Source organism: Meleagris gallopavo, chromosome 1 (genome assembly GCF_000146605.3).
Source record: "Meleagris gallopavo isolate NT-WF06-2002-E0010 breed Aviagen turkey brand Nicholas breeding stock chromosome 1, Turkey_5.1, whole genome shotgun sequence".
Lineage (NCBI taxonomy): Eukaryota > Metazoa > Chordata > Aves > Galliformes > Phasianidae > Meleagris > Meleagris gallopavo.
In genome coordinates, this window is record NC_015011.2 from 85,336,677 (window position 1) to 85,352,073 (window position 15,397).

The window sequence follows — 15,397 nt, forward strand, 5'->3', positions numbered from 1 at the left end:
TGAAGTGTTAGATGTCAGTTCTTAGAAAAGACCATTTTTTTCACTTACACTTTACCTTAACCTCTCTGAGATTTTTTGTGTGCCTTATTTTGCATTTTTGCTGCTCTGGCAGTATATTGCTCATCCAACTCTGTGATACTCAGGAACCTATTACAGAATTCACAGAAACAGTCAAATAAGTTTGAGTGAATACAGTCTATTCTACTAAGCCCTCTAGCATTCTCTCTCTGTCTTCTAATAAAGCTATTAAAATTCAAGCTAATGCTGTCTAAGATGGTGCCTGGAATACTTTTTGCTTTGTTTTTTTCTTTGATGTCTGGATATTTCATATTATTTATCTGTTCCCAAATTTTGATTTCTGTAGTAGCTTTATTGTTTTTGATTAAGCTTTTTAATTTTGTTTAGTTTTTAAAGGCTGTTGTTATCCACAAAGCCAAAGTATAAAAAATCCTAGTATTTCTATACCTGTTTCTGTCTGGAATTTACCTTTCTCTCTCTATTTTTTCAGTATTTTTGAAATGGAACCTGATTTCTGTGAATGTTGTTCTCCTAAATCTTGATCCTTCTTGCAAGTGCTACACATTTTCCTTCTTCATTTGTGATGTACAGAGATAGGTAGTGATCAAAAACTCAAATGCATAACATGGATTTATCTTGCTTGCACATCATTATGTAGTTGCAGTTTTGTATCAGTAGGCAATGTATGTCTGGTTTCTTGTAAGGAGAAGTGGAGATCAGTGTTCGTGACAACTAGAATACAGAACCCACCACACAGCAGTTGGATGCCCTCTTGGTAGGATATCAGCCATCTTTTCATCTGCAGCTCATCTCCCTTCTGTTTAGACAGCTCTGTTTGAGCTAGCCTGAAGACTTGCTTACCTTTGGCAATATGTGTAGTTTATTTCTGAGAAGTAACTCCATAAAAACGGCTTTGCAGTGTGTAGAGATGATCTATCTATTGCGTCTTTGGTCTGTTATACCTTTGCTGCTGTACTGCGGTTTGTCCCATTAGTGTGTCAAAGGATGGCTTCCTTTTCACCTTTGCTAGTGGTATGCTTTGTTGGTTACTGTCACTTAAAGTGTCTTTGGACTATTTCTAGTAAAGAGTACTATCAAAGAGGGAACAATGACAGCTGAACACACTCTCGCTTTTCTCTCCTGGGAGCTTTTGCTTCTGCATTTACTATAAACTTATTTCTGGTCTCCAAAAAATCAAACCTAACTCTTGCATCTTATGGTGGATTGGCTCTGTCTGGTAAGTAAGTTACTGTGACTTCCCCAAGAATCAGAAGTGCAAAAGTGGGAAAGAAAAATTTGTGGATCTAGATAAGACAATTTGAGCAACTGGAGGGAGGAGGAAGGAAGAAAGGAAAAAAAAAAAAAAGAGGAAATAATGCAAAAACAATCACTCACCACCAACAAATCCATGCCTAGCTAGTTCCTGAGTAACAGCTACTTTGGAAACCTGTCCCCAGTTGTACTGTTCAGTGTGATGAAACATGGTATGAAACATCTTTTGGGTTTGTTAGGGTCAACTGTCATGCCTGTGTCCTCTGTCAACCTCCCTCTTGTTCACCTCCAGTCTCTTTAGTGGGGAGTCTGAAAACACAAGGCCTAGATGCAAGCACTGTTCAATAACAACTGAAACAGTGGGGTGTTGGCAACACAGTTTTGGTCACCAATTTAAAACAGCACGGTATGGGCTGCTGTGAAGAAGGTTACCTCCACCCCATTATACATCCAAAAGGGAGCATGTCTTCAAACAAACAAAACTTTTGTATTATGGTATGGCAAAGTTTCAAGTGGTCATTCTTCAAAATGTGTTGAGACCCTTAAGAATTAAAAACTGATGAGTTGAAGTACAGCCTACTGAAGCCCACGAAAAGCCTCCAGGAGTCATAATGGAGACTTTCTCTATTGTGCTTCCCTGTGAAATGGTCTCCTGCGTTAGTGGAATTAGAGATTTTATAATAGATACTGTAACTGTTATATTTTTTTAAAAACTGCTAATTAAAAGTATGTATTATTAATGTTGTCTGTAGGTTCAGTCCAGTCTAAGAGAAAGAACTTTTTCCCAAAAATTGTCAGCAAATATAAGCACAAAAAGAAGAAGCTTAATGTTCCGGACAAAGGTACTGGTAGTGAATTACTTAGTTAAGGTTTAGAGCTCTCTGAATTCAGTCTTGGGTAATACTTCTAGGCAGAGGCTACTCAGCTCTCTGGTATTTGATTGCTTTGATCCCTTATGACCCTGTCTGTTTTGATTCCACTAGCTCCTGGCTCCAGTCGATCATATTACAATATTCCAGTATGATACTGTTTTGTTGCTATTTGGGATCTCCAATTACAATTTCCCTGTTCTAGACTCTATGCAACAGAGCTGGCAAAGCATGGGCAGTTCTGTATTTGGCCCTGAACTACTTTTGTCTTCCACTGCTCATAGCTCTCTAGTCCTTTGGTTTCCCTTATCTTCATCCCTTTCTACATCAGAGACCGGATTGTTTGCACTTGGCCAGACCATTTATTCATGTTGTTTGCTCCTTTATCTCTGATTTCCATCTGTCTAGAACTCTGCAGACTGCAGCTGGTCAGAGCTTGAAAGCTGGTTTCTGCACCAGTTTTCAGAAATAGTCCTGCCAACCCTGAACCAATCCTCCCTCTGCAGAAGTCTTAACCAGCTTCCTGTTTTTTCCCCTTAGGTTGAAGATAACATCTATAGTTTAAATTCTGCTAGAGACTTGCTCAGTCCTCTATCCTACCAGTAGATCTCCAAAGTCTTTTTCTTGCTACAGCATTCTGATCCTACTTACCTACACCTCATAACTTCTAGGGTCATTTTTATGTGTACTGGGTGTACACAATAATAACTAAGCCTGTTTTCCAAGGCCTGTTTTTTTTTATCTTTTCTTTTTCCCCCTCCTGCATGATAGCCAGATCTTGGAGTAGAGTTCTCTCCCACATCATCCTGGTAGTGCAGCAGGGCCTCTCTGGTCACTCATTTATAAGGCTCTATTAAATTCTTCCATTTATTTTTTTTTTTCCCTCTCCACGTGTATCCCATTTTAAGATAATAAAATGACAGCTTCCCCAGGATCTTTATGTTTGATCCCTTTCCCTAAGGCTTAGCTGTGTCATTTGCTCTCCTTTCCTCATGCTATGTTTTGTATCCTCTGTGGTGCACTTGCACTGTTTTCCCTTATAGGCTCTGCCAGCTCTTCTGCATCCAGCAATGCATATATTTTTAAATTACTTATTCTTTTCTCATGGGATTTGCATAACAAACATATTGTGGGAGTTGCTCATAAAAAGTAACTATCATGCTTCCGCACCAGAGTGAGAAAGATGTCACCATACATTATCACTGGGTGCCAGTCAAATTGCTGTGTCTTAATTATTAATAGACCATAGAGATAAATAAGTTTAAGTAAAACTAAAATCTAACATTAAAAAGCAATATTAAAATTATCCTATAGGAAAAGAAATAGAAGCATTTAATACAAGATAAAGTAAAAAATATCTATAGATAAAACGTGAAGTGTTTTTTTTTTACTTAAAAAAAAAGAAACAACACACGAAAACATATTTGATTAAAAGAAATCAGCCTGTTTTGGTATAAAATGAAGTATGCACTATGATCAAAGATTAAAGCTTGACAAGTGTTGAATACCCTGGCCTTATTCCAGTACAACAGTGGCATGCCCCAGGAAATTGAGAATGTGAATAGTATCATAGTGTCTAAACATTAAGGACATGTCTATGCATTTGCTGGAGCAGGGCCAGTTTGCTAAGGTCATCCCAAGACTGAAGAAAGGCATGAGAAGATTGAACCTACCAGTCTTACACAGCCCACATGGAAATCATCAAAGGAAAGACACTGATACATATATATACACATACGTGTTCAAGGGCAATTGTATTTTCTGAGTTAAAGTGGTGAAAATTTGGTGTCTTGGCTACCATAACTGCACAGTGAGGAATAGTTATCAGCCAAATGCAGTCTGGGTATGGCCTTGATGTACATCAGACATCATAGTTTCATGAATTTCTTGGCAGTGTGGCCCTAAACTCTTTGAATCCAAGAACTGTCCCATGTTCAGAAGCATCAAGCTGGGAATCCCTGTGTATTTTATTTGAGTTAAAAAATAAACAAGGGCTTAGTTATTTTGGTTATTTTGTACTCCTGATGAGTCACAAGTATGTATATGTTATGATTTTTGTGAAGTTAATTTTGCTGGGGGAAGGAGAGACTTGGATATTCTGATAGCTGGAGAGGAGATACCTATAAGTGTTGCTGTCAGCAGGGGTCACGCTGCCTTCATCTTTGACAGCTTGAGAACTGCTACAACTCCTGTTACCAGATGTTGAAGAAATCATTTTTGATCTACCTGGTGCCTTACTGACACAGTTTCTGTGGTGTGCTGAGCTGCTTTGTCATTTTACGGTCACAAAGGCAGGTGATAAATAGCTCTTCAGTTTTGAGTGAGTCCAGTAGCTGTTGAGTGGGCTCTTGAATAGAGCATTCTTATTGTAGACCTGCCTCTGTGGTTTGAATGAGGTTTTGGCACTAGCATTTCTCAAAGGAAGCTCTGTCTTGTCTTACCCTTGTTTAGTATGGCATTAGAAAAGGGCTGAGGTGAAGACATTTGTCAGTGTTCTTGATACCACTTTAGCTGGTTTTGCTCTAATTGCATTTAAATCCTCACTTTTTTTCTTCATTGATTTTTGTGGGGTTTTTTTCTGTATGTGTAAGACTTGAGTTAGAGCTATGCCAGTTTCTCGTCTGCTGTGTTAGACTTGTGTTCTGCTGTGCTGCAGCTTGCACTCTACAATGCAAGAAAGAACCAACCGTAGATGGAAGCAATAAGAAGACTTCATGTACTCTGTGGAGTAGGGTAAACGGTCCATGCTAAACAAATTAAACAAATCTTGCTCAGGAAATCATCTGGCATACAGTTCCAGGTGCTTTTTTTTCCTAAGTCATTTTTGTGACCACATTGAAAGTATACCAGATTTTCATATCATGTGCTGAACTCCTCTTGCAAAAAATATTTCCCAAGTTCTGCATGCTCTACTGTCATGTAGTAAGCTAACCACAGAAATGTTTGTAGGACTGAACAGTAGAACAGAACCTCATTTCATTTCTAGAAAGCATTCTCCTGAAAATTAGATGAGTTCTACACCGCTCATGCAGGTAGGAGAGCATGGAAGCAGAAGGGATACAAAATGGATTCAAGAAATGACTGAAAAAAAACAGGGAATCAAACTTGTTTAGCCCTGTCATTTCAGCACTGCAAATCAAAGGCTTGATTTGAAGCATCCAGACGCACCTTTGTCACTGGGAGCAGCAGGGTACTGATTTTCTTGAAAACAGTGCAGAATGAGGACCCTTGTTTGCACCTCGCTTTGCAATCCAGTTGTTTGTCTCAAGTTCGGTGCAAATGGTCTTGAGAGCCTTTAGTCTTGTATAATTTCCTCTGAATTCGGTTTTATCTCTGTTTGAATAAATAATCTATAAAGAAAACAATGAAATAATCTCTTAACCCAACTTCCACCAAGAAAAGTAGAAAAGTCCTCTTGAGGAAAGCAACTCTTCCCTTCAGCACCCATTCTTTTCACCCCAAAGGGTGGAGGAAGAAAGACAAAACCCCACTCATTCACTCTTCATTTTTATTCCTTTCTTATTCAGAATGCATGGCAGCAATTTTACAATGAAGTGTTAGCTCTCCTAAGCTAAGTGAATAATTATAGAGGACTCTAAGTCTCCTTTTAAAGACTGAGTTACCTTAAAACAGGGGGAGGATACACTTAATCCTGAATTTGTCAGTCACCTTCTGTTGTTTCTTAGTGAAACACTTAGGATATGATGTACTGCTTTATCCTAATCTGTTGTAATTTTTTATTTTTTATTTTTTTACCATTTTATGTCTTTAATAATGCTAACTATTGCCTTTTTAATTTTTTTAATTTTTATTTTATACCTTTCAAGTCTTTATATCTTCTGGAAGTTTTTTGATGGATGCAATGTGTAAAATAAAACATGAATTTTAATAAGAACTGTCTATTGTATTTACCAATCAAGATAATTCCCAGTGACCAGGCATAGCTCATGAAGTAATACACATTTAACTAAAAACATACCCAAGTTCCTTTCTTTCAAATGTTCATTATTTGAAATCGTGTCTTTAATGGTTTTATTAAATGTTAAAAAAAATAAAATAAAATAAAATTTGCATTGCTAAAATTAAAGCCATTAAAAACTCAACCTTAGAATTAAACAGCATTGTCAAAGTAGTATCTAATTAGAGCAAATCCCTGAATCAGAATTAACAAATACAGTTGGACTACAACCAAGCCATTACATTAATACATAACCAACGCTTTTGAATTCCCAAATTAGAAATCTACAGATAAAGCTGCCTGTTTAATTATACATTCCAATTAAGATTTTGGTCCCAGTCAGCGCAATAAGCTTATCTGAACATCTTACTATTAGGTAAATTGAATTACTTGGAAGTCACATTTATAGTCACTACTGCTTCTTCTTAATTGTACTGCTTTTGGGCAGATGTGATTGCAATCACTCATGTACTCTTCAATAAAATAAAAAGTTTTACAACAAAACTCTGCTCTGCAGAGTATCGGTATTTATGGGTAAACACTGAGGAAAGCTCACTGAAGTGCTGTGCGTTTTTCAAAATAACAAAAACGCATAAATCCAAAAATGGTTTATGAGGGAAAGCACAAAGGTGGATTCAAGACCATTCATTAAGTTTTGTAACATTTCCAGATGCTTTTACATGTATACACTAGATCTGTTCATATTCTTTTGCTATAAGACATTAAAAGTAAAATGGGGTTCCTTTCTAAGAAAGCAAAGGGCAGCAGATTGCAGGACAAAATTGTGTTATAGCTATTCTCTTCAGCCCGTTCCCAGTCTCATAGTTAGCATTCAAAGAAGCTATCAAAAGAAAAGAGTTTATATTAGCCATATCTAACCAGTACATAAACAGTAAATATTATTAAAATGAAATGTGGACTGTTGTGTGCGATCTGTCAGGTTTGGTTGCTCCTGCATGATATTCCCAGTCTCACTGTAGAAGGTTGGTCTTCTTCAATGCTTAACTCTTCTGAAAGTGCAGTTGCTGGCATTCCGACTGAAGTTCTGCATATGCCATTTTTTTGCTTGTCCTGTCACTCACAGAGTGAACAAATGGGTTTTAAACGTTTCTTGAAAAACAGGAACAAAGATTGAAGGAAACGGTGGGGAAGAGGAAGCAAAATGTGGACATGGTAACAACTGTGAAATAAAAAGAGATGAGCTGTAACCTGATGAGAAGTAAAGAAAATAATGAGTTGAAAATGCACAGAAAAGACGAGATAGAGATGTTAGGAAAAATTATGTAATCGTTCAGGAGGCAGTGCATCTGGGAGAGAAACAACCTGTGGACTTGGTGAAGATGTCATGAGTGCTCTCAGTTTCAAAATAGTCTAGGGAAGCATCTAAGAAATGACCCGGGCATTCCCTTTGTTGCTAACCCTATCTTTCTGTAAGCACAAGTGAGGTAATGGTTTTACCAAAGGAGAAAATCTTTCCCAGACTGAATTTATGAACTTGTGAAATCCTGTGGTATCAGCAGTGTGGTTTATTAAATCACTGGAAATGGCAGGCAGTTTATGACTGTATGCTGATCTCAGACTTTGGAAACTTAAATACTGCCTGTGATTACTGTCTGACCAGTTTCTGCATGAGCAAGAGTGAAGTTATTGTCTAGTCAGGTGAAAATCTGTCATCATGTTCCACTTCATGATGGAAAGCTGCTTTGAAATGTCAACACTGGTACTGTTGAAAGAATTTCAAACAGTTCCGTTTGTACTCTCACTTTATGTAGGCAGTGATCCCAATGTAGTAATAATTATAGTATTCTGTCCTGTGCTTGTTTTCTTTTCTTTTTTAAGTATTCTTGTATTTGAGTGATCTAGCTTGGCTTTTGTATTTGCTGCGTTTGGGTTTCTGTAAGTGTTATTGTTTTGTAGAAGGCAGCATTTCCTTCTGCTTAAAGGAGGTGAAATAGAGTGAGTTGAAAGAGAAGTGTGATGGTTATTCAGGAATTCCTGAATGCCGTTTGTGAGTCTGACTATGAGCTAAGATAAGTTTAAGTGAGGACCCTAGCTGTTACTGTTATTTAAATGTGTTTGTCTGTTAGCTACTCATTGGCATCTTCTGTTGTAGAGTGTTGTACGCTGTCTGATAACGTGCTCAATCTGAAATGCTACTTCCTGTCTCACAGTTTCCTTTGCAAATGTTAAAAACCTCCTAGGTTTTTTGAACCTCCTAGGAAATCTTATGCTACTATTTCAGTGCAAGCCCCTGCAGGATCAAGATGATATTTTGCCTTGATTTGTGCTCTGAGTACTTGTGAGGAAAAGCTTAGTACATTATGTAGATATTTACAAAATGTTAAATGAGAATAGCCAGGAGTTGTATCTTAAATGGAGATTAATTTATTTTTGTTCTTTTTCAGCCATACTCTCAGAAGACAGAAATCCCATTGAGCTTGCCTGGAGGAATAAAATTTGTATATCTGCCCTAAACACTCCAGAGCCAGCAATGATGCATGAGCCTTTAGTTGGAAGCCAGAAAAGGAAAGCGAGGAAAACTAAGATCACTCATCTTGTTCGAACAGCAGATGGTCGCGTGTCACCAGCAGGAGGGACACTGGGTAAGGAAATGGTAGTTTAAGTTTAAATTTTGTTAAAATTGAATAGTTGGAGATGATATTGGAGCACGAGCAACTAATTAGTACTGTTCAGCCAGCACGTTCTCAGACCTGCTCAGAAAGATCATTCTATAAAATGCAGATATCGATTAACTGTGAAATGGTTACATCCTTAATGGCCAACTCCATTTGTTTGACTGTCCACATCTGTCATCTCTCCCTGGTATTTTTCTAAGAGCTGATTACAAAGAGAAATGAAAAACAGTTACATTTCATACTTTCTTTCCAGCCCAGCAAAGTAATCATAGTGCGCTTAGTAATGTGACATAAAAACAATTCTGTGGTATGACAATCTGTGCAAAAGCCTCAGTGGTTAAGATAATCTTTCAGCACTTCTTGTATCTTAAACATACACAGAGACACAAGCTCTGTTGACTGACCTGGAGGATCAAACTTAGCTGAATCCAAAGTCAGTAAACTGCTTCATAAATCTCTGTATGCTTCAGTCATTAGCTTGGTTCAGAAGAGGTTGCAGCATGAATTAATTTTACTAGCAAAATCGAAGTCCTAATGGTGAAGTTTCTGTTAACACTGGACTGGTCAGTACCTCAGTGTGCTGCTATGAATGTAAGAACTAGACTTGCAAGCTTAACTCTTTTTTGTTACAGAGGAAAAGCCAAAAGATCTTCCACAGAGCAGTCTTCAAAAAGCGTCGAGTGCAGAAACGGATTGCAACAGTGAATGCTCCGGAAATGCAGAGACACAAGAAAATCATAGTATTACATCTGATATGCCAGCAGTGTCTGCATTTTTTAGCTTAGCAGCTCTGGCAGAGGTAGCAGCAATGGAAAATGTACACAGGTATGATTTTCTTTTCTCTTTGATGCCAGAATATTCAGAAAGCATGTGAATTGCATAGTGTTTAATTTGGCCTGTGCTTCCTCCTCCACTGCTTTCTCTGAATGTCTGTTCTCTACTAGCTTCCTAATGTTGAGTCAACACCTACATGACACTGTAGTCTATTTCAGTAGTCAGTAAAATTATCCTCCTTTGTAAACTTGTCTCCCAAATTTTGTGTATAAACCACTTAATATGCTCTTTGAGATCCTAATAATGGAGAGTTTCTAATTTTCAGTCACCATTTGTCAGATGACAGATTTAAACAGCTATTGCACTCTGTTTTCTATGTCTCTGTGGCCTAACACTGCACAGAGAATTTCATGTAACTTTAGCACAGATTTTTTACTGAGCATGACTGAATGAAGCTTGCTTGTTATTTTTACTCTTGTCCTTTGCTGTGTAGGAGGAAAAGCATCTGCAGAATGTCCTCAGGGCAGAACAGCTCTGAGTGATGGAAAGTCACGTTACTTTGGTCTGGTCCTTTCAGTTTTAGAGTTAGGCCATCCACACTCATAATACGGAGAATGCACAGATCTCTTAGGCCTGTTAGGTCAGTTTAGCCAGCACAGTCGGATCTTGCATTCTAGACCTGTGATGGGAGGAAATGAATGACAGCAAGTCGTCTTTAGCTCTTAATTATCTAGTATTGTCCTTTGATGCTCCCACCTGTCGGAGATATGATGGCCTATATTCTTTGCTATGGTGGAAAGTCAGTAAGGAAATCTAGGCCAGTCTGAAACCATCACAGCCTGAGCAAATGACATGTAACAGATTACTGGCTCCCTAAGAAACCACAAGGCAGCGGTTGATGAAGCCATTCACAACCTCACAACCTCCTGTTGATCTTGGTGACCCCTGTTGGGCAATCCAGTTCTGTGTATTCAGACTTAATGTGAAACACTGACTTTTTTTAGAAGCTTGAAGGGCACCAAGAAAGAAAGTCTGATGAACTCAGCCTGGTACCTTTTCTCTGCCGAAGCTGTTACCTTGCTTACACAATAGCATTTCAAGTGAGAAATGTTTTCATACTACAGTCAGCCCAGACTTTTCTTCCAGTTTTGCAAAACAGCAATCTGCTATTGAGACTGCAAAAGCATGAACTTGTTTCTGTCATTTTCCATGGCTGGAAGCTATGAAGTGAAACCTGGAGAAGCGCAGTCCTGAGTTCTGCTCTCATTTGCATCTTTGTGATTTCATTGATTTCCAGTAATGCTGTGAGAAGAGCAGCACAAGAGTGACTTAGTTAACATAACTAAGATTCACTTAGTTATGATGATGTCCTCTTTGTTTTTCTAACAGTTTTTTCTCCTCCATTTTTCCTCATTAAAAATAATGTTTTGAACCAGTGTTTTACTTACCCTTCTGTTTGGGTCTTCCTTACCTACAACCATATTTTGTCATCTCATCATGCAGTTAGAGCAGCGTGGCACCTTCTATGAGGCCTGAAAACACCGAACCAGCAATTGTCTAGCAACTGTTGTAAATTCCGGCTTCTATCACTAGGGCAAATGAAAAGGGAGACTCTTTCCAAGTTAACAATTTTGCCATAGGTCTCTTACAGACTTGTCAAATGGAAGTCAAAACAGAAACCTGAATCTGACGGGCTGCATGCTTCTCTAACTTCTACTCTGTTGACTGTTTATTATCTGTGCAACTTCTTTATCTCTGAATAACTAGAAATGAGAAGAATAGCATTAGAGGTTTGCTTGATGTGTTCTTTTCAGAGTCTAAGTTCAATTATTATATAATTTTACAGTCTTGGGCCTCAGAAGCCGGAGTCCTTTCTAAATGTAATTAAAGCTTGTCTGGAAGTGGCAGCATGGTTGTCATTTGAATGTTTGTTTAGCTTTGGTTGCCTTGTGTGTGCCATAGTTAAAGCACTTGTGATCCTGAGCTGCAGTTTGTACCAAGGCCATTTCACTGCACTACAGATGTGCAAAGCATGTCAGTACATACGTTTCTGTTCCTACGTCTCTGCCAAAGTGCAATCAAAGTGGCCTTTGTGTAAGTAAGAATTAGGCTCCAGATTTTCCCTGCTTAAAGTGACACATAATGTAACAATAATAGAATCTGACTTGAGTAATTAGATAACAGGCGGTGACATTCTTCTGCATGCATTTTAAAAGGCAGGCTGCAAAGGAGTTCTCCCAGGTCCATCTGCTTCAATGACTGATGTTGATTTTCAGCATGTAATTCCGGTGTGGTGTATTTTTATGATATCCGGTGCCAGGGGATCATTTGTAAATTAACATTGCTGAAGTAATGAAAGAGATGTTGTTGCTGGGCTGATGAATTGTTAAGTCCTGAAACTTGGAGTCATCCCAGCATGTAACTGCTGATAGGTATATTTTTGTTTTGCTTCAAAGCTAGCTATTGACTCTCATTAACATGACATACGCCTCTGTGCATTTGCCATCTTTTGCTATACATGAGCTGTGCTCTCCACTACTGTGGGCTGAAACCACTCACTTACAAAATGTGTAACAGCACTTGTGTGCTCTTAACTTACTCTTTGGCCATCTATTTTGTTTTGTGTAATCAAATACCATCAAGACTTGTCTGACTTTGCATTATATTGCAGGCTGTCCTCAGGATATTTTCTTACTGTTGCAGGAATACCTATAAACATAGTTCGTAGCCAGCAATATGTGGACATCTGTGCCAGCGTGGAACTCACTAGATGCTGAACTATATCACTTGCTAATTTCTGTCTTTCCTGTCTGATACAAGCATTTCCATGCTCTGAATAACAGTGGGTTTCTTTTCTTCTTTGCAGAAATCAGAGGGCCACGCCTCTCCCACATGATGGACAGCCAAATGAAATGTCTCAGGCTCCGGTGCTTATTTCCTGCGCTGACCAGTGAAGCTCCACTTTATTGTAAAACATTGTGCTTTACCTAATATCCTAGCCTTGTCTTTACCAAGGGAAGCTAGTCAGTCCATGTGATGGAAACTATAGACTGCAAGCAAGTGCTTATTGCTCTGAGTGGCCCAGAATTCACTGGAAGCCAGACATTAGCAACTTGGGCCAGGTCTTCAAATCGGAACCCAGTATGTAGGAGGGTGATATTATTTGTCTATTAATGAACAGGAATGGAATGATCCCAGAGCTTGCTTTCTATTGAAGGCTTTTAAACAGTAAATAGGTGGTTGATATGAAGAAGGCTGCCTTTACTGTTAGTTCACACAGCATCTCTTTTACCAACCAGAGAGTATGGCAACTAGTTTCATATAATGCCTAGTTAAATGAAAATGAAAAAATCAACAACAACAAAAACACTGACGCACTGCACTAGTTATTATTAGATATTCTTAGTCATTTTTGTACATGAAGATTTAAGTTCTAAGATGGTTTATATTAATAGGTTATGCCTACGTTTATATTGTAGAATGAATATAAAACCTGTTCCAGAGAACTCAAGGCAGCCTGGACAGATGTACCATTGTTAGCGGTGTTTGGGCAGCCACGTGGTCCAGATGTTCTGCACTTTTATATTTGCCACCAGAGTGGTAGAGTTTACTGGCAAAAATTCTGACAGGCTATGTTTGGGTTTTATTTCTTTTTAATTTAGCTTTGAATAACCAGGATGATGTGCATTAGAAAAAGGAGTGGTGTATGGAAAAGAAAAATACTGCAGAGAATTGACTTGTCTTTAATGCCTTGGAAGGTTCCTTTATTTTTGCATAGATATCTGAGTGACTTGGTGAAACTTTCCTGTAAACAAAAAGTACTGCGAGTATGTTTTTCAAAAGTGACCTTAGTATTATTTCACCATTCTGAAAGACCTAAAAGCATGACTTTTCAATATACATGTACTCTGATAAGCATACCTTTTACATTTTAAAGACACTGGCATTGTTGTAGTTACTATGCACAGATGGCTTCAGAGTTTGTATAAAGGGCCAATTACAGTTTGTGTTGGTCAAGGGGAAAGTTTTATGCAGATAAACTACAACTGAAGAGTAATGTTTGACTGAATTCAGACTACCACAGATCCACCTGCCAGCTTCTATCTTTGCTTATGCTGAATTTTTGTGGTTTGCTCTCATAAATGCATCCCAAAATCCAGGCCAATTGTATCACTTGGCCTGCTGTTTTCACTATTTCGACTTACACTATTGTATAACCAAGCATTGATTCCTACCAACAGATGCAAAATGATCACTAGTAATTAAACTAAAGCTACAAATTCAACAGGGTACTTCTTCAATAGCACAAGATGTTTCCCTAATTTTTGCATTGTAGCACAACAATTTACCAAATTGGACTCCAGCAATAATTTTATATTAGTCTTCGTCATACTGGCTGAATTTTTGATAGTATTAGATTGAGTTTGAAGTTCTTTGAATTAAGTCTTTAAATGATGCGAGTTTACATCATTCTATCAGGCATTCTTATTTATACTTGACTGAATTGATAATATGTTTTGGGGTTATTTTGTAACTAATTTGATGTAATAGCCATATGGACAGTAACTCTATTAATGCTTGCTAAGTTTAGCCTTTCATTGTTGTAGCTAAGTGAAAGTCTTTGGTTCATTGTTGAGAATCAGTATAACAGGATACCACGAGAGTTGTAACAAAGGGTTAAAGGTTTGACTAGGGTAGACAGCTTGGAAAGTCTCACTAAAACAGCACCATCAAAGATGCATGTGTTGGAAGAAGGGAACAACTACAAAAGAACAACAAAATTTCAGAGCCAATGAGTCAGTGAAAAGGCTTTTTTAAAAATTCAGGTGAATATATGACTAAGAGCCCCTCAAATGCCATTGTAGCCTATGGCAGTATTTTTTAATAAGATTTTATTAAAGTTTTATAAGTTATTTTAACAAGACAGGAAAAGCTAAAGACTTTAAACTGTTGGGTCACAGCAAGGTGGCTGTTGGAGTTTTGGACCACTTTATAATTAGCTGAAATCCAAATATGTTACAGTGCAGGCCGTTCACCTTGACAATGGTACTAACTTATTTCTCTAGAAACCTTTAGAGTAGATATATTTTTGTCAAAGCACCCCATCCTTCCTCAATTTAAATTTCAATATTGTTCCTGAAGATATTTCTGTATATTAATGGTACCTTTTTTAAAAGAAACAGAAAATTACTTTTTTCTATATGAATTAATATCTTACTTGATCTGCTTTTCCTTGACTTTCCCTTAGAGAGGGGGTAGGGTTGGGTCAGTTTACTGGATATGACTGTTTTCAGATACTTATAAACCTTTTTGTAGATATGCTTAATTTTTAAGCGATTAGGCACTGAGAGTAGCAGAAATCCTGCAAAGCTTTATAGTTCACTAGGCATTTGCCTTCGTTGGTTCTCTGAGTGACGTCTTGATTTCAGTAGCTAGAGTTTTCCCTGAATCTACTAGAAGGGGTATCAGTATTTTCAGGTAACAAAGTCTGTTAGCACAACAAAAATTTCAGACCAATATCTTACTGTATTGGGGTTGGGTTTTTTTTTTTCCTGTTTGTTTTGTTTTAATTTTTATTAATTTCAGCTGCTTTTGTTTTGAAAAAATCATATTGCTATTGTGTGTACTTCAGTATACCAGCAAACACTGTTACCTGTTAACACATTGTCCACAAATGCCTCTAGAAAAGAAATTGTTGCACCTTATGTATATCTCAAGCAAACCAAAATATGATGCTTTTCTGCTTTGTTTATTCTGAATATGTTGTATCATACTTTACTGAACCCATTTTAACTTAGCTAAAGCTATCAATATTTATGCATTTCACATTATTTTCTGGATCTGAACCTGTGTATAAATCTTTCTTTAAA

The 15,397-nt window shown here is 37.7% G+C and overlaps 1 protein-coding gene across 11 annotated transcripts in view; it reads left to right on the forward strand.

Annotated features, from left to right (window-relative positions):
- BBX (BBX high mobility group box domain containing) overlaps nt 1-15,397 on the forward strand; it is a 122,359-nt gene extending 106,962 nt beyond the window's left edge. For 9 of the 11 annotated variants that reach the window (XM_010720559.3, XM_010720568.3, XM_010720577.3 and 6 more), the window contains 3 exons: nt 8,523-8,720; nt 9,386-9,578; nt 12,394-15,397. In XM_010720559.3, coding sequence (XP_010718861.2) covers nt 8,523-8,720; nt 9,386-9,578; nt 12,394-12,481 — 479 coding nt within the window. In that variant the 3' untranslated portion in view covers nt 12,482-15,397. Of the gene's footprint in view, nt 1-2,042; nt 2,174-8,522; nt 8,721-9,385; nt 9,579-12,393 lie in introns of those variants that run through there. The other 2 variants (XM_019619497.2, XM_019619502.2) reach the window with 1 other exon arrangement.